A 26,823-nucleotide genomic window follows, 5' to 3' on the forward strand; every position below is an offset into this window, starting at 1 on the left:
CTAAACCCTTTAAGATATCATTAACTTCTTCATCAACAACATAATTGAAAAATAATGAATTTTGGGGTACAGTTGATAAATATATATTATGATTTACATTTGTGTTATCAGTACATTCTTCTGCAAGATTTGTTCCAATTGAAACAAAATAATCGTTGAAACCATTAATTATTGCTGTTTGATTAGTTTCTATATTAACATTGCCATCACATGATTTAATTTCTAATTTATTAGGTAATTTCATTTTCTTCTTACCTCTTCCTAAAATATCATTAATAATTTCCCATATTTTATTTGTATTACCACACTTTTCTTCAAATTGATCTGAGTAATATTTCTGTTTTGCTGTTCTTAAGGTGTTTGTAAGACAATTTCGATATCGTTTATACTTTGCTAACATATCTACATTGTAATTACCTTTGAAAATAACCTATGTTTATGCTTAATTGATTTTTTTATACTAGAATTAATCCATGGTTTCTTTAGTTTCTTTCTTGGGTTAACAGTTTTTAAAACTAATGGTGCATGTTTATTACAAACTTCTAGAAATAACCTTTTAAACTCTGTGTAAGCAGAATTTACCTCTTGACTATCAAATACTTCAGACCAATTTACATTCATAAGATCATGTTGGAAGTGTTGGATATTAAACTTGGAAAATTTTCTAAATTTGATTTGATCAGTCTGTTGGAAGTAGTCATTAAAGTTCTCTAACATACAAAAAGTAGCCAAATGGTCTGATATATCTAATTCTATGGTTTCTGAAGTTAAAAATCTAGAATGGATATTTGTATATACATGATCAATTGTTGTTCTTGAACTACTGGTTATTCGTGTATATACATTAATAAGTTGTATAAAGTTTAAGCAAGACAAGCTATTTTTTAGACTTAAAGCATCTGCAGCATTTAAATTACTTGCATTAATATTAAAATCCCCAATTAATATGCATTCAGTACCTTGTTGTTTAATATTTGCAAGTGACAATTCTAGGCTTTCAATAAATTCCTCAACGTTTGTATTTGGTTGCCTATATAAAACTCCAACTATGAGGGATTTATTTTGACCAACATCTATTTCCAGCCATAAAGACTCAGAATGATGTACATTATAATTAATAGCCGTATAATTAATTGAATCATGTATGTACGCTCCTACTCCACCTCCTCTTTGATTAATACGACATTTAGTTTCCAACGAGTAATTATTCATTTTTGAACTAACTAACTTGCCACACTTCCGACAAGGCTATAATTTTAAATTTACTTTGAACCAATTCCTCATAAAATAATTTAAATTCTTCAAAGTTCTTGTTAAGCGATCTAATATTAATGTGAGATACTGAAAACACTGATTGAGATTTATTATCAAAAAAATTACAAAATTCAGATGACGAATATGTCTTACAGCTATTATGTAATTGATAATCTAGATTTTGGTTAGCCATTAAAACCATATAAATAAATATTTAAGTACAGAAAAACTATTAGCATTATTATACAATTTTACCAATATCATCTTCACTATTAATAACAATCAACATTGAACCCTGTTGTTTGCGTACATAGATGCGCCCATTGTATGTCCACAAATACTTATAGTTCTTTGTCTTCCTTATATCGTTTATTTTTCCCATAAGACTACGTTTCTTTTGAGTTAAGTTTTCATTAACATATATGTGGTTTTTACCTGTGTATCCAAGCATATCAGTAGTTGTATTCCTAATCTTTTTCCTGTCATTATATACTTGATCACGCTTCTTTCTGCTGCAAAATTTGACAATTATTGGTCTGTCTGTTCTATCTCGATTACCAATCCTATGTAAAGCCTCGATGTCCTCTTTTTTTATACTACTGTCGATTTCCTTTAGAACTTTCAGTGCAATATCTTCAGTATTTTCATTTGCAATTTGTAATATACCTCTTATTTCAATATTCTCTCGTCTGCTATACTGATTCTGTTCATCCTGCTCTTTCTCTAATTTCTCCACTCTTCTCGTAAGATCTTCGTTATCTTTTTTCAGTTGTTTATTTTCTTGCTCAATGCTTTTCATCTTAACACAGTTTTCTTCAATTAGTTTGTTAAAAAATTCCATGGACGATTTGATTTCCCGCATATTTTCTAAGAGACTGGGTATAAACTTGACTTGGTCTTTTATATCAGATAGTTGTTTCAAAACTGCATCTGTTGGAACATCATCTGCCGAGTCTTCAGATCATCAGATTCAAACCAAACCAGGTGCTAATTTTACAGAATCCCAACATAAATAAGATATAAATGACACTTAACCACAAATTCTGTTTATAAAATAATTAAAACCGGATAATTTTGGAGCCCTTGAGAGAGCAAAATCCTAAATATCCACATGGTCCAAAACGCCCTCTATTCTATGACAAAATGTCTCATTACAATAATGTAAAGGTGTACATTCCGAACAATTAGAGCCATAATTTTTATCTCTACAATCAGTCGTTACCTAGATACAACATATCAAGATCAAAGGTTAATCGTTTTATTGTAAGGCTTATCTTTTATGTTTTCAAAAGGGAACGCTTGGTCCAAATTCTGTTTTACACAAGCCAGCATAAATGAAGTGAATGAAGAAGCAGTCATTTCTAAATGGAGTGGTAAGTTTTTTTTTTATATTTAAAAAAAATTCAAATCCAAGAGATAAACTCTAATTGTTGACACCAATATATACTATACAAAAATATAGTAATCAAAATCAGATTACAGTTTCTATGACTAAAAAAAAAATTATTATGATCAATTGTAATAATCAATTCTATATACATTATTATTATTATTACTTTATTGGTTTTTTTGGTAAAAATAAATGTTCTATGAATGAATGATTGAATGTTTAACCTACATGTAATGTTGTATTATTTCTTAAATTGTTTTCGACCACCGAAAAGTGTTTTTTTTTTAAATGGCCGCCAACATTTTTTTTTGATTGATAAAATGTTAAAATGTCCATATCTTCTTAACTACTTCGTTTATTGATTCTGGTACCAAAATATTCAGAACATACATATTTAGGCCTATATTTGCTCCGATGGAACATTTTGGCCAAAAAATGTTATTTCTTGCACGATTAACCTTTGATCTTGATATGTTGTATCTAGGTAACGACTGATTGTAGAGATAAAAATTATGGCTCTAATTGTTCGGAATGTACACCTTTACATTATTGTAATGAGACATTTTGTCACAAAATGGTTGGAAGTAAAGGCTATTGATCTTTTTAACTTTTTTCTATGTATCATCGTAGGCAACTATGGTATGTGGTAGAGATTTAAAATCGGGCTATAAATACCGAGAATATATTAATATTTACTCAAAAGAAACATTTGACAAAAAATGACCGGAAACACCATCTTTGATCTTTGACCTTGATATGCTATTATTATTTCGATAAACGACTATTTTGCTTACCTGGATAAAACAATTATAGTCCTAACGTGTATTTGAAGACTTTTACAATAGTCTTTAAAAAATCGAATAAAAATGAAACACTAAACAATATTTCACAAGTTAAGTTTATTGACCACGAAAATGAATGTATATTAGGACTTTCTGTTGCTAACTTTATATTTTCCTTTACATCATTAAAAGGCTGTCAACTGTGGAGATTTGAGCAGTTGTCACTTGAAGAAGGACGAGGAAGGACTAGAGGTAGCTAGAGTTACCCCCCCCCCCCACCACCCCCTTATCCGTGGTACTATACTTTATAAAGAAGGCTTGTCTAAAAAAAATCTAAAATAAATTAATGGATTCTAATATTTACAAAATTGACATCCAAGCATTGCAAGGTAGCAGGCTGTCAACTTTTGTTTGAGCACGGTGGTAGCAAGAGCCTTTCTTCTCCTTATTGCTAATGCGTAGTACTTTCTAAAGAATGCGCTTGTCTGAAGAAATCTTTAGAATAGATCTAAAATGATATTGTTTAATAATACTTATATACAATATACAAATATTGGATACAATAAAAGTATATTACTGATAGCTTTGTAAATATAGTATGAAGTGAACATTTCGTCAGAGTAGGGCAAATCATCTGACCAATTACTCAACTCCTTGACGCAAAGCTACTCCACAATAGTTTGATACAATTACAACCCTGTTGGTGAAGTACCCTCTGCTTACTTGGCTCGAATCTAACCACTAGCCATCAGCGCAAGGTATAAACGCCAGGCTGATTTGGAGGTCGTGGGTTCGAGTCCCACCCGAGAATTACTTGTGAAAGTTTTCGTATTCTCAAATGTACTTAGTATGAAGTGCAAATTACGTCAGAGTAGGGCAAAACATCTGACCAATTACTCAACTCCTTGACGCAAAGCTACTCCACAGTTATAGTTTAATACAATTTTACAACCCTGGATTTCCATTACAGCGGGAGAGAGGGGAGGGGTGAGATCAGCCACACATTCAACGTTTAATACTTTCATAAACTGATAAATGTTTAGCGACAGAAAAAAACTATTTGGATTTTTTTGTTTCGCATTATAAAAGCAAGAAACTTCTATGAAAACACATTATCTGGCACATGCAACCCCCACACCCCACCCACTTAACATTTTTTTTACTCTGATATCAGTTTCTTGTAACATGAAATTAATTATTTAATATTTGCAGACTAGATGACCAAACATGTTATCAACTTTGAAAGACGATCTCAGCAACCTCTATCAGGGTGAGAAATATCTATGGCTGAGATTCTGGTTGTTCGGTCATTTAGATTTAATAGACATCACCAAACCAGACCAAAATGCAATTGATCTATTGAATTCACTAGAAGACAGAGGTGGTATCACTCCAACTAATGTTAAACTACTTTTTGATATTGCCGAAATTTCACAATTGAAAAATGCCGTAGATCTTGTAATTCAGTATAGTAAAGACTATGGTGAAAATAATGTCCATTATCAGCAGTTGTCATCATATAGGATAAAACTATTTAAGGCGTTGAAACAAGTTGACCACCAAGCATTCAAGAAAATTATTTCTTTCTATAAACTAAAAGACTTCAAATTCTCAAATATTTGGGACGTAGTGCTTCGCCTAGAGATTGACGAAGAGTTAGCTGATACATCAGACAAAATAAAAAGATTTGCTGAACGCCTTGGAAATCGTGCAAAGAACATATTGCTAGATAGAGGTATGTATATAAGAGCCTCATGCTCAAACTCTCTTAAGCTTTTTTTAGATTGTCTTCTTATTAATTTATTGTTGTAGTATATTGATATGATGAGTAGATTTTCATCAACCAATTATAACTGTACAGTTATCAATTTTAGAATATTTTTTAATTCTTTAAAAAAGAAATCTGAACTTGAAGTGTGCCTTCCATAGTGTGTTATGTTATCGATTGTTTTCACTAATATTGGCAAAGGTTTATTATATATATTTTTATATAAAATGATGAAAATAATTCAAACTTTTGTGTTTTTATTTATTTTATAATTATCCAGTGTAAGCCAAACTTATTCCATAACATTAACAATTTCATGGGGACGTTCAGATGAGTAAGAAGTTAAGTCTTGAAGTAGTAGTTTGTTTGTTGTAATACTCTTTGTATTAAAGTTTATTTAAACCTTACTACAGACAATTTACTCACGATAAAGCTCTCTTAATAAGGTGGAAAGACATCACTTAAAAGTAAATGATTTCTCATCACATTGAATTTGGATGCTTTAGGGATTTTGTTTACTGACCACTATTCATTTATTAGATTTAGACCAGGTTGTACAAGTATAGCCTGGTGTTTACCAATGTTCATTGTTTTACCCAGGGTGTGAGGTCATCAACATTTCAATCAAGGACAAGAAATATAATTGGTCGAGTTTAGGCCCCTTGTGAACACCGCAAGTGATTTCTTTATTATGCAGATACACACTGTTTATATTATGTGTTCAGCATGCGGTTACTCAAAAAGCTGTAGACGATGGAAATAATTAATCAATTTATTAATAACAAAACTGTGATCGAAACAATCTAAGATTTTTGTGAAATCAATTGCATATAATATTGGCAAATGATTTACTACTTTCAAAATCCTTAATACTCTTAATTACGTCGATAATATATGTGTTGTAGAAGGGCCTTTCTGACATCCATATTGTTTAGTATTTAACATATTCGTCATCTCATCAGTGATCCATCTGACAATAGAAACCTTAAAAAAATCTCGCAATATCGGTGTCTGTGAAATTTTATTTGTTGGTCAATTGCAAAAACTCTCTTCAAACAGCTTTAAATACATTAGCAAGGCCTAGAGTGAGCTCATTTACTCCTTAACAAGCTTAATCGACAGATCATCAGATTGGCTAGATTTTCCGGCATTCAGTTTATTTAAATTAATGTGAGTACCTAAACTGTAAAGATCTCACAGGACATGGTGCAGGTATGAAAGCAGGAAAGTTAGTGCGGCAGAGGGACAAAATGATCGTTTGTCGTAGTTACAGAATCCTGATGAAAATCATAAGGAAAAGTTAATGCCGGTTTCTTTTTTACATTGCATACATTTCTTGCAGTCAGATGCCATTAGCAAGGTTGTTACATTTAAGCATTTAATTATTTCGTTATTAAAATGTGTTTTAGCTCTCACGATAGTTCTCTGTACACGGTTCCTTAAAATTCGGGTATTGCTAAACTGCGCAAACTGCGCAAACACTGCGCAAACTGCGCAAACACTGCGCAAACAACAAAAAAAGCTGCGCAAACCTCCTTCAAAAAAATTATTATTGATTAGAACACAACTATAACTATATAGGGAGACAATTTATGAGAAAACAAATTTGAAATTCCTTTAAGTTTGCCTTTTTTTGGGTGAAAACTTCAATTTTTGGGAAAATTACTGATTTCACAGCGCAAACAACAAAAAAAGCTGCGCAAACCTCCTTTAAATCAATTAATATTGATTAAAACACAACTAGACCTATATAGGGAGACAATTTATGGGGAAAAAAAATTTGAAATTCCTTTAAGTTTGCCTTTTTTTTGGGTGAAAAATTTCAATTTTCGGGGAAATTACTGATTTCACAGCGCAAACCCCCAAAAAAAGCTGCGCAAACCTCCTTCAAACCAATTAATATTTATTAGAACACAACTAGACCTATATAGGGAGACAATTTATGGGGAAAAAATTTGAAATTCCTTTAAGTTTGCCTTTTATTGGGTGAAAAACTTCAATTTTTGGGAAAATTACTGATTTCACAGCGCAAACAACAAAAAAAGCTGCGCAAACCTCCTTTAAAACAATTAATATTGATAGAACACAACTAGAACTATATAGGGAGACAATTTATGGGGAAAACAATTTGAAATTCCTTTAAGTTTGCCTTTTATTGGGTGAAAAACTTCAATTTTTGGGAAAATTACTGATTTCACAGCGCAAACAACAAAAAAAGCTGCGCAAACCTCCTTTAAAACAATTAATATTGATAGAACACAACTAGAACTATATAGGGAGACAATTTATGGGGAAAACAATTTGAAATTCCTTTAAGTTTGCCTTTTTTTGGGTGAAAAACTTCAATTTTTGGGAAAATTACTGATTTCACAGCGCAAACCCCCAAAAAAAGCTGCGCAAACCTCCTTCAAACCAATTAATATTTATTAGAACACAACTAGAACTATATAGGGAGACATTTTATGGGGAAAAAAAATTGAAATTGCTGTAATCAGTAATTTTCCCAAAAATTGAAGTTTTTAACCAAAAAAAAAGGTAAACTTAAAGGAATTTCAAATGTTTTCCCCATAAATTGTCTCCCTATATAGTTCTAGTTGTGTTCTAATAAATATTAATTGGTTTGAAGGAGGTTTGTGCAGCTTTATTTGGGGTTTGCGCTATGAAATCTGTAATTTTCCCAAAAAATTAAAGTTTTTGCCCCCCAAAAAGGCAAACTTACAGCAATTTCAATATTGTTTTTCCATAAATTGTCTCCCTATATAGTTCTAGTTATCTAATCAATATTAATTGATTTGAAGGAGGTTTGCGCAGCTTTTTTGGGGGTTTGCGCAAACCTTTAAATCTGTAAAATCTGTAATTTTACCAAAAAATTAAAGTTTTTCCCCAAAAAAAAGGCAAACTTATAACAATTTCAATTTTTGTTACCCATAAAATGTCTCCCTATATAGTTCTAGTTGTGTTCTAATAAATATTAATTGGTTTGAAGGAAGTTTGCGCAGCTTTTTTTTGGGGTTTGCGCTGTGAAATCAGTAATTTTTCCAAAAATTGAAGTTTTTCACCCAAAAAAGGCAAACTTAAAGGAATTTCAAATTTTTTTCCCCATAAATTGTCTCCCTATATAGGTCTAGTTGTGTTTTAATCAATATTAATTGATTTAAAGGAGGTTTGCGCAGCTTTTTTTGTTGTTTGCGCTGTGAAATCAGTAATTTTCCCAAAAATTGAAGTTTTTCACCCAAAAAAGGCAAACTTAAAGGAATTTCAAATTTTTTCCCCCATAAATTGTCTCCCTATATAGGTCTAGTTGTGTTTTAATCAATATTAATTGATTTAAAGGAGGTTTGCGCAGCTTTTTTTGTTGTTTGCGCTGTGAAATCAGTAATTTTCCCAAAAATTGAAGTTTTTCACCCCAAAAAAGGCAATCTTAAAGGAATTTCAAATGTTTTTCCCCATAAATTGTCTCCCTATATAGGTCTAGTTGTGTTTTAATCAATATTAATTGATTTAAAGGAGGTTTGCGCAGCTTTTTTTGTTGTTTGCGCTGTGAAATCAGTAATTTTCCCAAAAATTGAAGTTTTTCACCCAAAAAAGGCAAACTTAAAGGAATTTCAAATTGTTTTCCCCATAAATTGTCTCCCTATATAGGTCTAGTTGTGTTTTAATCAATATTAATTGATTTAAAGGAGGTTTGCGCAGCTTTTTTTGTTGTTTGCGCTGTGAAATCAGTAATTTTCCCAAAAATTGAAGTTTTTCACCCAAAAAAGGCAAACTTAAAGGAATTTCAATTTTTTTTCCCCATAAATTGTCTCCCTATATAGGTCTAGTTGTGTTTTAATCAATATTAATTGATTTAAAGGAGGTTTGCGCAGCTTTTTTTGTTGTTTGCGCTGTGAAATCAGTAATTTTCCCAAAAATTGAAGTTTTTCACCCAAAAAAGGCAAACTTAAAGGAATTTCAAATTTTTTTCCCCATAAATTGTCTCCCTATATAGGTCTAGTTGTGTTTTAATCAATACTAATTGATTTAAAGGAGGTTTGCGCAGCTTTTTTTGTTGTTTGCGCTGTGAAATCAGTAATTTTCCCAAAAATTGAAGTTTTTCACCCCAAAAAAGGCAATCTTAAAGGAATTTCAAATGTTTTTCCCCATAAATTGTCTCCCTATATAGGTCTAGTTGTGTTTTAATCAATATTAATTGATTTAAAGGAGGTTTGCGCAGCTTTTTTTGTTGTTTGCGCTGTGAAATCAGTAATTTTCCCAAAAATTGAAGTTTTTCACCCAAAAAAAGGCAATCTTAAAGGAATTTCAAATTTTTTTCCCCATAAATTGTCTCCCTATATAGGTCTAGTTGTGTTTTAATCAATAGTAATTGATTTAAAGGAGGTTTGCGCAGCTTTTTTTGTTGTTTGCGCTGTGAAATCAGTAATTTTCCCAAAAATTGAAGTTTTTCACCCAAAAAAAGGCAAACTTAAAGGAATTTCAAATTTTTTTTCTCATAAATTGTCTCCCTATATAGTTATAGTTGTGTTCTAATCAATAATAATTTTTTTGAAGGAGGTTTGCGCAGCTTTTTTTGTTGTTTGCGCAGTGTTTGCGCAGTTTGCGCAGTTTAGCAATACCCTAAAATTCTCCATTCATTGCCGCCTAGTCCACGTTTATAAAGATGTTTGGCGTAGACATATGTATACTACATTTCCAGTAGATGGTAAAAACGGGAGTATTATTCAAAGTTATATATTTCATGTTGTCTAAACATACGTTTAATTTGTATAGGGCGACACTCTCAACCTTATTCCTAACTATATTAAATGCAATTTTACTCCTTTTTAAGTATCTCTAAATATTTTTTTTGGTATTTTTTTGTGGATAGCCTATATTGAATGTTGTTTTTGTTATAACATTTAGGTAATCCTATCTCGTTGATTTGCTTTTGTCTTCTTGTTGATTTTTGATGGCGAAATAAATGATACTGTATGATATAATAAGTAGTGATTAATTATTGCAAATATTATATGCAAATAAGGTTTTTCACATTGTGTCTGTATCTATTTACTCATAAAAAAGGAGATCAGGATCAAGTAGCATATTTTAAAAAATTGCTCATTTGCATATCATACTTTATTTAACGTGAAATAAAGTTGGGTGAAGTAAAAACAAATCAAGTTTGCATAGATTCAGCACAATTTTCTGGGTGGCAAATGGTCTGCAGACCTTGCCTTGTGGTAATTGGCTGGATGGTAACAAATGTGATCAGACCGAAAACCAGGTGCCAACAAGCCGGTTGTCAAAATGTTTGGTGTATACTGTAGGTAACAATGGCCGGGTAGCTTCAGGCCAGGTTGCAAATGACCAGATCGCAAAGGGCCCAAACTATGTATTCCTATTACAAAATATTTTTGTCTTCTAAAGGAGCAATTGTTCCTGCCACTATCAAGTCCGAGACTGATCTTGATTTACTTAATGGACCTTTGAAATCTATCGTGAAACATGACACATTGAGCCCAAGTATACCAGCATCCGTAAAATGCGTTGGATTGGGAATCAACGATCCAAAAGCATCACTGTGTTTTCATTTGAGTACAAACGATAGAGCTGCTTTAAGAGAACTAGCTATAATGGGTCTGGATAACACGATAATCATGGGTTTAGCAGATGTTTTATTACCTATAGATCGTCAACAGTTTTTGGATGATTGGCAGATCGATATCAACTTAAATCAAGTCAAAGAGACTTTAGAAGAACTAAAAAATAAAGGTAAAATTGTCATTGCATTTTTTTATATAAATATAATAACATAATGTTTTTAGAAAGAAGCATTAAGATATATTTAAATTAAATATTTTTTCAATGAATTTATTTTTACAGATGATCCTTCATCAAACACTGAACAGGAAAGTAATTACTGTATATTTTAATTTGTTCTTTTTATTTAAAGAATTTATTTACTCCTACTGTATATGGTTTTCATACAAAATTAACAATTAATTCCAAAAAATTAGTTCTATTTAGAAGTGCATTTAAAAATAACTAAATTTGAACTCATCACCAATGCAAGGTGCATAAGTTAAAATATTAACGCAGGAAATTGATTATGCCATCCTATGACCTAGTAAATATGTTTACAGTGCTGAATTGTGTGTCAGATAGTAATTACAGTATTTACATAATATACAGTGTTAAATAGAAGAAATTACTGACCTGAATATGTATGTATTGTATTGATAATTGTCTGAGCAACAACGTATAACATTTTGAAGAAATTCGGGCACGTAGAAGCTAAATGCACGCTCTTTTTAATGTGATGAACTATGACAATAAGAAAATCCTACTTTTTAAACTTAAACTGTTAAATAAAATTGGTAATAATTATTCTTTTTAAAAGCATTTTTGTTTTGCATTGAAGGTAAGCAATTAGTTCTAACTCTTCAGAAAAAGTCTTCATCAGTCCAAGACAGCCAGCGACCACATGCACTGGAACTCCTTTTTAAATTAACGGGAAAACAGAATGAGTGGAGCACAACAGATGTTGATGATGTTCATAAAGTAATGAAAGCTCTTACTGCTTATTTTGAAGAAAGGCACATACAATTTCAGAAAGTAAAAACTGGAAGTATAGTGTTGCATTTGGTGTCATATGACTCTGAAGCATTGGAAGAGCTATGGGAAATGTATTGCAATAAAACGCTGCAAAAAGGTTTAGCACCGATATTAATAACAGATGAATACCAGAAGGAACAAAAACTGGTTGAAATTAAAATTCATGAACATGATTACATGAATGCGCTGAGAAAACTAGAAGTGTTTGGTAAGATAATCATATTTTGCATTAAACCTTTTCCATCTTTTTTTTATTGGTCTAATTTAAATATAAAAATAAAAATCAGAAAGTATTTGTTTATACATTTAAAGATATAAATTTAAAGATATAAGAAAAAAACTGATTTATTGTTCATGCCTACAGAGTTAGACACCACATACGATACAAAACCATAGGTTTGAATAGGCTGTAAATGTTATACAGCATAGTCTAGGCTAACTAAATTACCCGCTTGTATTTGGCTTAAAATAGTTTTCTTACACCTAATTTTAAATCGTTTTGTAATTTCCATTTTGAATGTGTTACTTTTAGTCTTTACATAATTTAAATGCTCTAAATATGTATAAAAGGGGTTGATTTGTGGAATTTTAGAAATATTATAAAGCGCAAGTACGGGAACTTATGCAAATTAGCTGATATATGCAAATTAAAATATGTTTACTGTGACATGAAATAGAATATTAATTGTAAAACAGAAACCTTTGCGACATAAAACTGTCCTCTGATAATATTCATGTAGTAATAAATTGTAAATGTTCCTTATTATATGATTTATGTTTATTTGTTATTTATATTAGAATTATTAGTTCCAGCACAAATATATTCCAAGGGTAAATATGCTATTGAAATATACAAAGATGAGCTTAAAAATGGTAAAATTGCAGTTGTGAATTCAAGATGTATGTTTCTTGGGAAAGAAGGTACTGGCAAGACTAGTTGTGTAAAGGCTATGGTTAGAGAAAGGTAACAAATAAAATCTATATGTGTGTATGTATAATAATGTATCATCTTTAAACTTTAAAAAAACACATGTGTTATTCTTTAATAAATCACAAACCAATTTAAATTTTAATTTATTTAAAATTGAGATTGAGCTGCAGCTAAAAATTGCTCTATGGTTGAACAACAGGTCTTGGCGATCAAGAAGAAGAATCAATTGGGGGTTTTTATAATTCTTTTTTGTCATTGAAAACCAATTTCTGCTGGCAAGAATAAAACATCTACTCAATAGAAAAGAGCCTTAAGTTTCATTTTTAGGGGAATCCGTTTTTAAGGTTTCTTTTCTAAATCCATGTCAAATCTTATTCATGTTGCCATTTTCCTTTTTTTTTAAATTGTGCGAAAAAAATTTCATATTATTTTTAATTAATTTTGTTTTACGTTGAACACATTTAGAAACAAACTTCTTTATACAGTTCTACCACATTAAACTTTTATGTAGCTAATGATTACCTTTTGTAATTGTAAAATTTCAGGTTTTTACTATTGATTGTTTTATAATAATTTAAAAATATGTTTTTTCTATAAACATTATTGTTTCTATATATTATTAAAATAGATTAGATTCCCAAGAACTAGCAACAGATGGTATAGTTACAACCACAGTGTTCCAAGCAAGAGGGAAGGATAGTAGCAAGTGGAAGAAGATGAAAGATGTAGATGGTTAGATGAGTAAAAAAAGAGAACATACAAATGCACCATTTTTTAGGCCCTTTCCTCAGAAATGGGACTACTATGTGACAAACATGAGTATAATATCACATTTGTACGATATAAATATTATCCATGGCATGCAGTTGTTGACAAACATCAAGCATAAGTAATTCCTTAAAAGCATGTTACAATATAGTAAAATATCTCATTTCACAAAATACTTTACATCAGTGATCAAGTCTCTTGCCAATCACAGTCTTCCCATTACATATTATTACATTGAAAGGTATTCACGGGAAGTTGTTGCATGGCTCACTAATAATGTCTAAGCTACCTATAAATAATTAAACTATCATTTATACAACCTCATTAAATTATATAATATAGAAATATCATTGATGTTTTCTGATCATAGATGTACAAACCTGAATCAAATCTGCTATGTTGACCTGACTAGCTAAAAATGTGACGAACAGCCTAGAGTGGGCTGTTCAGAAAAGCAAACTTTACTACTACTGTCACCTTAATTTAAATATATCTATCCTCCCTTAAATAATTACAAAAAATAATTTACATTCACAAAGTACACAAATTATATATTATACCAACTATCTACAGAAAACGAATGTGTTAATCGAATTGTTGGTTATCCGCACTTGGCATTTTAAGTAAACAGTCATAGATTCTAAACTACAGGGTGAAGTTTATTTTTATTACATATTATGGAAGTTGATAAGTTGTAGATATCGGATCATGCATCAATATGGCTAACCAGACATTATGATGTCATCGTATGGCCACTCGAATATAAAATATAGGATTTTTGTCCCTTTCGTCATAGCTTATCATCCGTATTCAATTTCCCCCATATTTTGATATTATCTAGGTCAATCAATTATCTTTTGCATGATTTACCGTTTTTAAAATTAGTAGGCCTATGACGTCATCATGTGCAAAAGCGTGAATAGCTTTAGTCACTTATTTTCACCATTCCAATAAATTTCAATATGTTATAGCTCCTCAGAATGAAAAGTGATACTCATGATTAAAATGTTTTCTGGAAGCTGTTGAATTTTAGATACGAATTCATGTACACATTTTGCGCATCTGATGTTGTGACGTCATCATATGGCCAGTTGAATGAAACGTCGCCGTATTTTGTGTCATAGTTCATGACACTTAAAAGTGCATCCATAATCTACGTATCCAAATTTCTTCAACACGTCAACATGTGGTTGGATAATTTCCTTCCAAAATTGCTATCTACGTGCTTCATTTTGATGACATTATCATGTTAAAAATTGGATTAAAATATGGGTTTCGTATCAACTACGCTACACTGTATAAAAAATATACAGTGTATTCCGAAAATACTATTATGCTTTATGACACAAAATAGGTACAATTCAGCACTGTAAATATATTGCATTCATGTCATAGGATGGCATAATAATTGTCGCCGTTGATATGTTAACATATGTGGTGCATGTTGCGTTTGCGCAGATAACCCGAACTCAAACGACGAGTTCAAATCTAGTTTAGAAATTAAAAGTGTCATGAATTTCTGGTGAGTGTAAATGGTGCAAGATCATTTAGACACTGAATATCACAAGTAATTGTTCATCCCACATTACTTATCAATATCCATTTAAATTTAACCTTTATTTACCTATTTCTTGCTTTGTACAGATGTTGAGCTATCCAAGAAAACTCGTGCACATGCGTTAGCAGAGAATGTTAGTAAGAAATTAGAGAAAGGTAGGCACAGACTAAAACATTTTAAGATTTTCCAACATATGGATTCATAACAATGAGTTGATTTATAAATGATTTATTGATCATTGATATACTATTATTATTCAATTATTATTTTTGTAAATTTGTTTTAGAAAACAATGATACCAGCATGTTCGCTAAATTTGCGAAGCTTATGCATAAACGTGTAACAATAAGGAAGGTAGATGTGAGTGACATAACTAGTATATGGGACTACGCTGGCCAACTAGAGTACTACATAACGCACAGGGTATTTTTTTTTGCTTTTATTATCTTCATTATCATTATGACTAAGATAATTACCTATTGAATGTTAGCTAAGTTTTCAAACATATTATCAACATTCTTGTAGGCTCTTTTTAATTTGATTGTATGGTGCTGAGGATAGACAGAATTAGGTCTGAAAAGACAAAGTCATCGATTCAATATTGTTATTTAACATTACTGTACATGCATAATCTATTATGGGTAATTACATTAAATGGATTTTATTAATTGCTCCTTTTGTTGTAACCTTTTGTATTTTTTAGTTTTTCCTCACAAACACAGTATCTTATTGTGTTGCATTTAATGTGTTGGACAATTTGGATGAACCAGCATATCCACGTAATTCAATAGTAAGTGGAAGTTATCACTAGAACATTTTGATGGATTGTATCTATATATAAATTATGGTTAATTCTGACATAGGCGAGTACAATGGAAAAACTTCGGTACAAATCTCTGCCTTGGATACCTACCTGATCTGTGAAATGTAAATTTGATAACATTAGTTTTCACTATTACGATATTGTTCCATATTTCTATCTTAGGAAGATATTATAACGAGTTTTTTAACAAAATTTATGATTTCAACGGTAGATTTTCAACTCAATTTCAATTCTACGCGGTAAAAGTAATTCCCGGGTTCATGATGCGTTCACGAGTTTACCTTGCAACTACCTGGCTTCAACTAAGTTGGCCGTTAGTGGCTATCCATTTTAGTTTTTTGTTTATTTTAGGAACGGACCCCGCGTGTGAAGGTACAGTAGTTAAAAAATAAAAATTATACTGCAAATTAATAAAGATCAAATTAAATATACGCCATAAAGCATCGGAACATATTGTGGGGAATAGTACTATAAAATTACATAGGGAGATTTGATGATAAGACATTTTGTTTAAAATTGAGTGAAATCCCGATGGCCGAGTTTTATTGAGTAAGCTGGCAGGAATAACTGTAGACTGTGTCCCGTTAGGACCGGGATGTCTGCCCATGTTGCAAGCCGTAATGTCTTCTTTCTTGGGCCGAAACGGCCCACTCTATCGCGGAAGTTAGTTTCAAAAGATGTTTAAATTAAATAATGTATTAATTTTTAGGATGGTATTTATTTGAATAAACGCCTCTCCAATAAAACATCACTTAATAATAATCCCCCTCCCCAACCCAACTATCTAATAAACGTCCATCCACATTTATAATAACACAATTATACTATTTGTAGTATAATTCATCGCACTGTTATCTACAATTTACCAAGCATTTGTTATTCTTGAAGCAGCATTCAAAATAAAGTGAACAACAAGAGTTCGCATACCAGTTTTGGTTGTCTTTAAAGGTTTCTTTGTTTATTTTCATCAAATCTTTAAATCTTTACCTTTAGTTGTAACCTAAAACCTGTGAAAACTACAACAGTGAAACATTCATAAGTATAATTATAATATCTCTATTGATAGCATCATGCAATAACTTGTGGTAACATTGTGATATAACTATTATCTATGTTGTAACTAAACACCAATCACATAAAGTGGTTATAAAATAATTAGATTTTTTTTTTAAATCTCAAGATCTAAATCTACCTTGGTTGCCTCTCAAAGTGCTGCTGTTCTTGTTATCATTGTTATGAGTCTGTTACAGTACAGTATCTAAATTAACAAATAAATAAAATGCTCTACAAACGATTGTTTAATAATTATCTATCATGCTATTGTTTAACGTTATTTAAAATCAGTAATTAAGTCTAAATTGAACAAACAACAAATACATAACAATCGGTCTATTTTCTGATACTCGAGCGTTGCTATGACGACCGCAGTCTCCTCATCATACATGCAAATCTCAACGGCGAGCATTCGCTAGACGACATGGCTCACTAAAATATCTAAGCTTACCTCTACTGATATTAGTAAACTATTATTAATAACTATTACATGATCTTTAGAGTCAAATTACATAATTCTGCAGTATCACTAATATATTCTGATCATAAAGGTGTTCATGTACAAACCTAAATTTAGTTACAATTATACAAATTGCTATTTCAAACTTTATAACATCTCAAACAACTTTAAAGATGTATTGTCCCTTGAAGCACACACAAATGAAGGTCAAAATATTCTAAATTTAAATTGGCCATATCAAAGTAATATTAAAGTCATTCACTTTAAGTCGAAAATTCGAGCCAAAAACAACAAGTTTACGTAATTCAGGTAAATTAAATTTGATTACATTTCTTCTGGAAAATCGTCGGGACCGAAAGTAAACAAAGATTTCAAACCACGAGTATGCATTATGCATGATGCTAATTAGGATTGTTTACAACTCGTCACGGTTGAGAAGGTGTTTTCACACAGATCGCGAGGAAGTTTTATGATTATGCATACAGAGTAGCCAAACAAGCGGGTTTGATCAAAAATTTTGACTGAAAGTCAAAGTTATTTTTTAAACAAAAAAACGGTCTGTATTTCAGTTAAATCCTTTTTTTAAACTAATTTTTGGTGAAAGTTAATAACTATTATGATACTTCAAAATGACCTATTTTTTTTCGAAATATTTACTTTTTTATTTTTTTGGAATTAGTCAAAGGGACAATACATCTTTAATCGATTAAATCTACCATGCTGGATAGCTCGAGCGTTTGATAACAGACCAGAGGGCGCTATTTAGAAAAGTAGCTTAAACTACTGCAATTACAATTCTTTTTTACCACTTTTCATATCTATTAGAGGATTTCATTTGATTATAAATGTTATCATATTATTAAAACTAAAAAATTAAACATATCCCTCGAATAAGCACCTCCCTCAAATTAACTCCGCCTCCCCTCCTCCGTCCTATAAGGGCCCTACCAAACAATAAACACTATACTTTAAAATGTTATTAATCATTTAAGACACTGTGATAGGTTTAGTTTTACGAATGTCAGGCATTTTCAATAATGGTAACCGACAGAAAACGTACAAGGAGAACGTCCTTCTAAAACCTTTTTACCCGAGTCATTATCATTCCAAGAACCATCGTCTACACTTTCTAGAGGTGGAGGAGCGGAGCGAGCTTACCCTCTAGTAGATTTAATTTCTATACTTTATATACTGCAATTCAATTTCATTTTGATTTTAGGATTCACTAGGAATAACTAATTTGGACATGAATTTGTTCTGGATAAGGTCCATTTATGAACATACCGTATCACGTCTTGGTCCAGGAAACCCCATTTTTATTGGTGGACAGAACATAGAGTCACCTCCTATAAGCTTGGTTGCCACTCATATGGACAGATTGCCAGGGACTAAATCAGAAAAATGTTTACAGGTAATACTTTAGCCATAGTTTACATTTCAGTCACTGATGTTTGAACATCCTAAGCAATACAACATAGCGGAGAGAAATGTACACTACATGTGAGAGAAAAAAAATTAAAATATTTGTAAAGTTTTTATAAATAGTGTATTTATATAAATTTACTAATACAGGCAGAGAAGATGTTCATGCAGATGTTTGATTCAATGAAAGGAATGCCATATGCTGAGCATGTAGATCATGAAATGTACATGGTGGATAACACTGTAAAGTCACATGAAGGTATTGAAAAACTTAAGCTAAACGTTGCTAGATACATGAAGGAAATGGTGAGGGAAGTGCCAATAAGGTGGGTTGATTTACAAGAAAGGTTGCAAGTAATTGGAAAAACGAATTTGTGCATTACCTTAAACCGGGTAAGTGTTTGAATTTGCTCAATGAATATCATAATGTATTTTTCTACTAGTACTGTTTTGTTTATAGGTTAAGTCAGTTCATTTAGTATAATACTGTTACAAATTTCAATTCTTTATTAGGTTTGTGAGATTGGTACTGAATGCGGAATTTCCAAAGATGTGCTTACCCATGCCATAACGTATCTGAATGACACTGGAATAATTATGTATTCTAATTCGAATGAGAAATTAAGAAACATTGTGATAACAAATATTCACTGGATGATTCAAATTGTGACAAAAGTGATCACAGTAGTTACACCAACTATTACAGCGGTAGGTAAATGTATTGTATAATCTTAGATTGATATAACATAATACGTAAAGAACTATATAGTACAATAATCATCACTCACAGGCAATATCATCATAGTTTTATATAAATTTTACAATATTTGTCATATTTAAAATAAAACCATTTTTTATTTGTACTCAGAAGCAAATGTGGATGCTATGGGAAAAGTTTAACACTGAAGGAGTTCTTGAGGAGAAGTTACTACGTTATTTGTGGCAAAACGAAGATGAAGGTCTCTTTGATGTCTTTGTAGAACTGATGAAAGTGTTTCGTTTGCTTTTTGAGAAGACAAAGGTAGGCACATAAGCGTATACTCTAATGATTATACTAGACACTAGTATTTATATACTAATATTTATTTACTACTAGCAGTAACCCGAGCTCCGCACGGTATTTGTCTGCCTTAATATGTGGTTATATATACAAGTATAATAAAAGCGCACTTTGATAAAAGTACTTTGACAAAATTATTAAAATAAAAACAAATTGTATCAAGAATAAAATTTTGTTATACACTATCCCTTCACTTGACGAAATAAAAGACGCTAAAGAAAAATTGTGCTCTGTGAATTTATGATGCGCGCAAACACTAATATATAACGAAAGTATAACATTGGTGTTTCTCGTGGTGTATTCATTATTTGATACATATATAAATACAATAAAAAAAAGTGGACATAAATCGAATGAAAAACACATTGCTGCGGAAACACGAATTGTTAAGTTGCTTTCTGTTCAACAATTATTATATCAAATGATTTGGAATCGTTTTGTTTGTGTGTGTTCATTTTTATTTACTTACATTTATTTGAATTTCAATGGTTTTGATATTTTTCAATTTTGTTTGTGTGTGTGGCAGATTTGTTACCTATTTGCACTTTTGTAATTAAATTGTGGTCTAGCAGTAGTAACCCGTCTTTTCTGCATTAATAGTAATTCGCATGGCATGATTAAGTATAATTAAAGCGCACTCTTCCCGGCCCCTGACAAATTATTAAAAAAACCAAACAAACAAATTGTCAAGAATAAAATTCGGAACTATTTACGGCCATTGATTTTGTTATACACGAAGTATTTCTTTTCTTTGAAATACTGTAAGCTACAAAATGAAAGCAATACTGGATGGGACTTTGTGCTGTGTGAATATTAATCTGGAGTGCGCCTCGGAAAGTGACAACGTGCATGAGAGGGACATGCACGTTGAAGTCTGTTAATCAGTCGGTAGATTAAAACATTTTAATGATAACATATGAAATAGTAAGTTATAGAATTAAGATGTGAAGTATTGAAGTGTATTTTGCAATTTTTTTTTGTTAATATAATAATTTGTAATACATCTGTATCTTTGTTCTTGTTTTGTTTGTGTAAATAAAAAAATAGACGTTTATTATTTTTGTTTTATTAATATTATTATGTCAGTTATTTTCCGTCCTCATGTTTGGTATAGGACATAATCCTGCATTTTATAGTCGTCTGGTAAATTGTCATGTTTTGTAAAAGCTTCCAAAGTATGTTAATATTATTTCTTGAATCTGGTTGAATGTTTTTGCAGTATCCTGTTGTTCAGTTGGATGTCTTTATTTGTGGTGGTAGAATGTTTGGTGGTTTGTCTTTAAGATGAACAACAATGTATGTTTTCTGGTGATGCAGGCCTAATTAGAAAGTATATATAATTGCAACTTCATCCTTCTTGTTTGTACCTACTTTTAGGCCTACATCTCTTGAAAATAAATTACATAAAACGTAATGCAAAACATAATGTTAGCATAATGTGCAATATTTCATATCATAAAATCCTACCGGGAGCTAATGTAATTAGAATCCTCTCTCTTGGTCAGACATTATATCGGCCTAAAGGTGGGCCGAATCGTCCCGCCACACCTGGGCCGAATTTAGCTATTGCCTATTAGCAGCTTAGGAATAGTAGTAAAAGTAATTATTAAGAAACATAACCCAGCCTATTGTTAGCACTGCATTTGGTGAAAAATGGTAAAAGGCCAGGGTGCTTAATCCTATATTTGGCTTGGCAGCAGGAGCGAGAAACATGATCAAGAATACAGTTTTGTACTTACCGCTCGATGGTATATAAAGTTGGTTAGAATCTCGGTACTGATTTTAACCACCTGATGTAACCCTGTTTACTAATTAAATTTAGTTAGATAATTAGTTATTGACAATTAAAACGAATTTAGGTTCAACGATTTGCCCCAAATAGGGGTGTTTTCCGATCGTGGTATACACTGTCTAATGGATGTCCTCATGAAAAATACCTGCACACAATAATACGAGGATACTTCGCATTTTCCTATCTCCTCCTACGATAATTGTTTTTAATAGCTGAAAACCGGTTGAACAGCTCGAGTACAGTATCATAATGTTGAAGACAGCTCGATTTTCTTTAAAAAATACTATTTTGATAGATTTAATATACGTTTATACAAATCTATTGATTTGCGATGAATGGAACATTCTAATCTCTCAGACTCCCAGTTTGTAGGTAAATTTATGAGCCCTTGGTTTAACACAAGTAGGTACATTTATGGGCCCTTGGAGAATAAACTGAGATATAGTATTGCAATACTTTGACAATATTGTAAATACGTATTAACCATTTTTGGTCGCCATTTGAATCGAAATGTTCTTACTGTGAATGTGGTTACTGTTAGATATATAAACACATATACAAATAACATTTATTACTGTGACTGTGGGTAGGCTCTACTGCTGGATATATAAACACATATAAATATACATATACAAATAAAAACTTTATTACCGACAGTTGCTTCTCAACGTTTGTATTAATTAATAATTATACAAAATATAAAAGTCGTAGTGGTGTATCGTTACATGTACTTTACTATTTCAATCGACTATAACAGGGACAGTTTTAAAAAAGTTTCTCTTTCGGAAGTAGGCCTAATTCCCAGAGTGCTAGTTTTAGTTGACTACATTACTCATCGTGTCTATTTATTCGTTTCTGAAAACGACAATGTATATATAGTCCTGCGGTACGTACATTTGAAATCGCCAGTTTTTTTACGCTGAAATTACTGTGTATTCGAGAACCATCTAGGCTGGTATTCATGAAAGGGGACTATCTTTAGTCCTGGACTATCCTTAGTCCAGGACTAAATCCAGAGATAGTCCAGGACTAAAGTTAGTCCCCTTTCATGAATACCAGCCCTAGTCCTTAAAATTCACGAAAGTGATATAGCCTATCGTGTGCGGCCACTCAATAAACATCAGTTTGCCAAATGTGAGCACGTGCCAGTCAGCGGCTTCGGGGGAGATACGTAAAATTACGCGAAAAATTTAGTAGCATTAATATATAGATTGTAATTAACTTATATTTATATTAACAGGGTATCGAAGAAGGCAACCGGATATTCCTGGTTCCCTGTCGGATGAAAGTTGACAAAGAAGGGAAGAGTCTAGACGTTTCAAAAGATGACGAGCAAACAGTTTCTATTTATCTGACTCCGACAGATTTTCTTCCGGACGCTGTGTACCACACTTTGGTTGTTGCATTCCTCGAATTTATGACCGAAAAGGGTAGTGATGATTCAGAAGTTTTCCGGAATCGTAGTGATTTCAAATTTAGCGATCACACTGTCAGTTTAGGTTCTGTCAAAATCAGCAATAAAAAGGAAAAACCATACGCTTTAAAGGTGTTTTTTGTTTGTTTGTTTTTTTTCATTTTTGGCATAAACAAATGTACTTAATTTAATTAATTCATTTTTTTTAAAATATTTAAAATATGACACCATACACTTCAGTTCAATTGTGTATTAGGGAATAAAATCAGTTGGTTAATAATGAGAATTTTCTTAAATGAATAATATTTTCCTTCACAGCTGGAAATAGCACGATGGACCGAGCATTCTGCAGAAGGCGGTGAAATTAAATGTAAACCAGAACCAAGTGTCTGCATGGAGGTATAAGATCAACATTTTTAAATAAAATTATCACGTAATAGATGTCTAAATACTGTATAACATTTAAATCCATATATTATAGGTACTAAGTTACTTGAGGAAGCAACTGGAAACTACCTGCACCATATACGAGGGCATTGGCTACAATCTACGTGTGTTATGCACTGTTTGTGAACCAAGTAATCATCACTTAATAGATCTTGACAAGTGTTTGAAAAATAAATTGGTTCCATGTGGAAGAAAGAAGGCTATGAATACTGCTCATATCAAACGATTTTTTTTTATTGGTGAGTCTGTTATGCTTACTCATTTGTCATCACCTGACTTGTTATCATCACTATTTATCATTCCAATGCCAATATCCACAACCTCATCATACACAACACAATTATCTTTCTTTAATCGGACATATACTAGTCTAATGTTTATCAAGCAGAAGAAATCGTAATGCCATTTTCTTAAATTATTTTAACATATTATTCTTATCTTTACAATTGTCTGCATTATTGCTGCCAGTTTATAGTTTAATCCTTCTGTTTCCGAGTATTCATTCAATAACTATGATAGGTCTGATATTTAATAATGGTATTATTTACTATAGGGTCAGTATCAGATTCAGAGTTAGGATCAGTGACAGAATCACAGGCAGATTCAGTGAAAGATTCAGAGCCAGAATCAGGGGAAAATTCAGAACCAGAATCAGAGGCAGATTCAGAGGCAGAATCAGTGGCATTGTCAATGGTATTTGGAGGTAACTTTATTTTGTATTTATACATTAACAGGCATAGATGAAATTTTAAACCGCCCTTTTATATACTGGATACAGTATAAAGACAAACATACCTTATTAATCATTATTTATTCTAACTACTAATTAAATAATGTATCATAATTCTCCTCAATACCTTTAAAATCATACAGAAGTATAAATTGTGTGTATCTTATGCATTATTTTTGTACAGAATCACCCGAGAAGAAATTTCAGACAATGTTGGTACAAGTATCGAATTGGTATGATGGGCAGGATGGTTCACTTGATATGCTGAAGGTGTTGTGCAAAGATCTGATAACACCTTACAATGATCTTCAGAAGGCCGACACCACCATGGAGTTATTTAATTTATTGAAACGTGCAGGTCATCTCACTTCTACCAACTTTAAAGTTCTTATCGATATCATCAACGTCACCGGTACCAAAGGTGCTCTTGGGGCTAACAAATATCTCAAGAACGCGTTTGATGAATCCTACCATCATGTAACAACTGTTACAACGTACCGACAGAAGCTGATAGATTTCGGAAAAATACTTTCCCAAGACAATGTAAGAATGCTCATCAATCTAAATGATGTTTCTAGGAAACAACGTGACAACCAGTGGACTGTGATACTAGATCTTGAACATAGGGCAATCTTAGGAGAAGATAAATTGCAGTCCTTTGTCAAACATTTGAAAGAGAATAAGATGACTGTTGCTGCTGAAATGTTAGAAGATCCAATTTGAAGTATTTACCAAAATTACGTTAGTTAGGCAAATGCAGCGATATCAAGTATCAAGTGGTTGACTTTATCAGACATTTGAAACAGAATAAGATGACTGAAGATCATTGATACAAAGTATTACCAAAATGACGGTATAGTTCGCTAAATGCAGTATGGTTATCAAGTCAAGTGGTTGACTTGTTTGGTTCTTATTTTATTAATTTCCAACAACCTCCTCCGGTTCGCTGTTTAAAGAGTGGGGATATCTTTATAATATGCATATGCTTCTATGCAGAACATTTGGACATAGAGGCCTACGTAATCAAAAGCTAGAGGGGTTCAAATTGAGGGTATACCCATGGTAATTGATATTTTTCGAGTTGTTATAAATATTGTATATAACTGAAAGTAGAGGTTTGGTTTGGACCATAATTATTAGCTTCGTAGTTGGTATTTATTTATTTTTTATTTATTAAAACATATTTAAGCAGGATAACATAATTCAGAAAAGAAAAGATCACAATTTTCTGTTTTTCAATATGGTCCTGCATACAACTTAAAAACAAGAATAAAAAATCCAAGACAAAAAATACAACAATCAGTAAATATAGAACGTTAAAAAGAAAAAGTAGTGATTGCAACTAAAGTTATTTTATGTTTAAAGCACTCTGAATTCACCTTTTTGAGATAGATGTAATGACTGGACTAACCATAGAGTAATATATAAAAATATATTTTTTTTTTTACAGAAATATAAGTATATAAATCACAACTGACCACAATTGATTCTACGTTTTTTCCTTTATTATTACAACATTGTACCATAGTAGTTTTTTATTTATGATTATCTATTTTTTTTTACTCTTTTATGTTAAAGTTGCATCAGACTGAATCATCGTATCATAGTTGTATTACTAATCTTGTATATGTTTGATTTAGTTACGAAGATTTCATCAAATTAAAAGTGATTGTGTTTATATGTATACTCTATTCTATATTATTTTATATAAAATACATTGTATAGTAGTTTAGTCCATACAGAATGATACATTTTAATAAATTAGAATTTAAATGCTAATTTTCAAATGTTGTTATATTGAGTAAACATGGCCAAGAAACCAGTCCACATTTCTCCTATATTATAACACAAGCAGGTGAATCATCAAAAGGAGTAACCAGAGTATGATCGTGCCTACTAAAAGTACCCACTTGAGATTTTACCTTTATCCTATACACTGTGGTTTTTTTTCGATGGATTTTAAACGGTGAAAACTCATTTTTTCAATCATACAGTGATGTAGGCCAATTATCTTTTAAGAACATTTCACAGTAATGTTTGTTCTCATACGATCCTCCGTTCAAGAGTTACGATTTTTTAATTAACATGGTATCCTAAAATCCTCCTGAAAATGCTATGTTTCTGTTCGTTACTGCATTGTTTGTTATCGACCGAAGATTTATAGGTGGAACAACATTTTGTGCAATAGCATCGTTCGTTCGTACTTATGGCTAAACTAGAGAATACATTAACAAACAAACAACTTGAGAAATTAAAAAGATGGTTTCCAAGGAAGGTCAAACAAACCAGTAGATACTTGTTAATTCATTCGGGTTGGAGCCACACTCAAGGTAACGTACAATGGAATGTTGAAATGAGTCAATGCAATGTAATAAAGACTTTGATTTGCACGCCCACTATGTCGACTGACCCTATGACGTCATTTTGAGATTTGCTCATGCGCAAGTCGACTAACATCAAATTTGAGAATGTGTTCATTAACCACGTCCCACTCACATAAACATGAAAAAAGTCCCTTATTTTTGCAGGTTACAACTCAAGTCATAATTCCCATTGATAATAAAAACCATCACGTTTATA

The 26,823-nt window shown here is 31.6% G+C and overlaps 2 protein-coding genes across 2 annotated transcripts; one reads left to right on the forward strand and one right to left on the reverse strand.

Annotated features, from left to right (window-relative positions):
* Positions 1-1,495: 1,495 nt before the first annotated feature.
* On the reverse strand, positions 1,496-2,116 carry LOC144854581 (uncharacterized). The gene has a single exon (XM_078712521.1). The coding sequence runs from the start codon at positions 2,114-2,116 to the stop codon at positions 1,496-1,498; it is 621 nt and encodes a 206-aa protein (XP_078568647.1).
* Positions 2,117-4,653: 2,537 nt separating this feature from the next.
* Positions 4,654-25,918, forward strand: LOC144854582 (uncharacterized). Its single transcript, XM_078712522.1, has 18 exons — positions 4,654-5,161; positions 10,598-10,942; positions 11,054-11,083; positions 11,592-11,993; positions 12,584-12,749; positions 13,345-13,448; positions 15,129-15,197; positions 15,329-15,465; positions 15,746-15,832; positions 18,598-18,789; positions 18,951-19,193; positions 19,314-19,508; positions 19,669-19,821; positions 22,893-23,198; positions 23,385-23,465; positions 23,548-23,752; positions 24,067-24,216; positions 24,428-25,918. The coding sequence occupies exons 1-18, from the start codon at positions 4,654-4,656 to the stop codon at positions 24,964-24,966; spliced, it is 3,912 nt and encodes a 1,303-aa protein (XP_078568648.1). The 3' UTR covers positions 24,967-25,918.
* The last annotated feature ends 905 nt before the right edge of the window (positions 25,919-26,823 follow it).

The sequence above is a fragment of the Antedon bifida genome, chromosome 10 (genome assembly GCF_963402885.1).
Source record: "Antedon bifida chromosome 10, ecAntBifi1.1, whole genome shotgun sequence".
Lineage (NCBI taxonomy): Eukaryota > Metazoa > Echinodermata > Crinoidea > Comatulida > Antedonidae > Antedon > Antedon bifida.

Coding starts and splice junctions, on each gene's coding strand:
- LOC144854581 (XM_078712521.1), bottom strand. CDS start 2,116: ATGCGGGAAATCAAATCGTCCATGGAATTTTTTAACAAACTAATTGAA.
- LOC144854582 (XM_078712522.1), top strand. CDS start 4,654: ATGTTATCAACTTTGAAAGACGATCTCAGCAACCTCTATCAGGGTGAG. Junction 11,994..12,583: donor GAGAAAACTAGAAGTGTTTG/GTAAGATAATCA, acceptor TATTTATATTAG/AATTATTAGTTCCAGCACAA. Junction 19,194..19,313: donor TGTGCATTACCTTAAACCGG/GTAAGTGTTTGA, acceptor ATTCTTTATTAG/GTTTGTGAGATTGGTACTGA.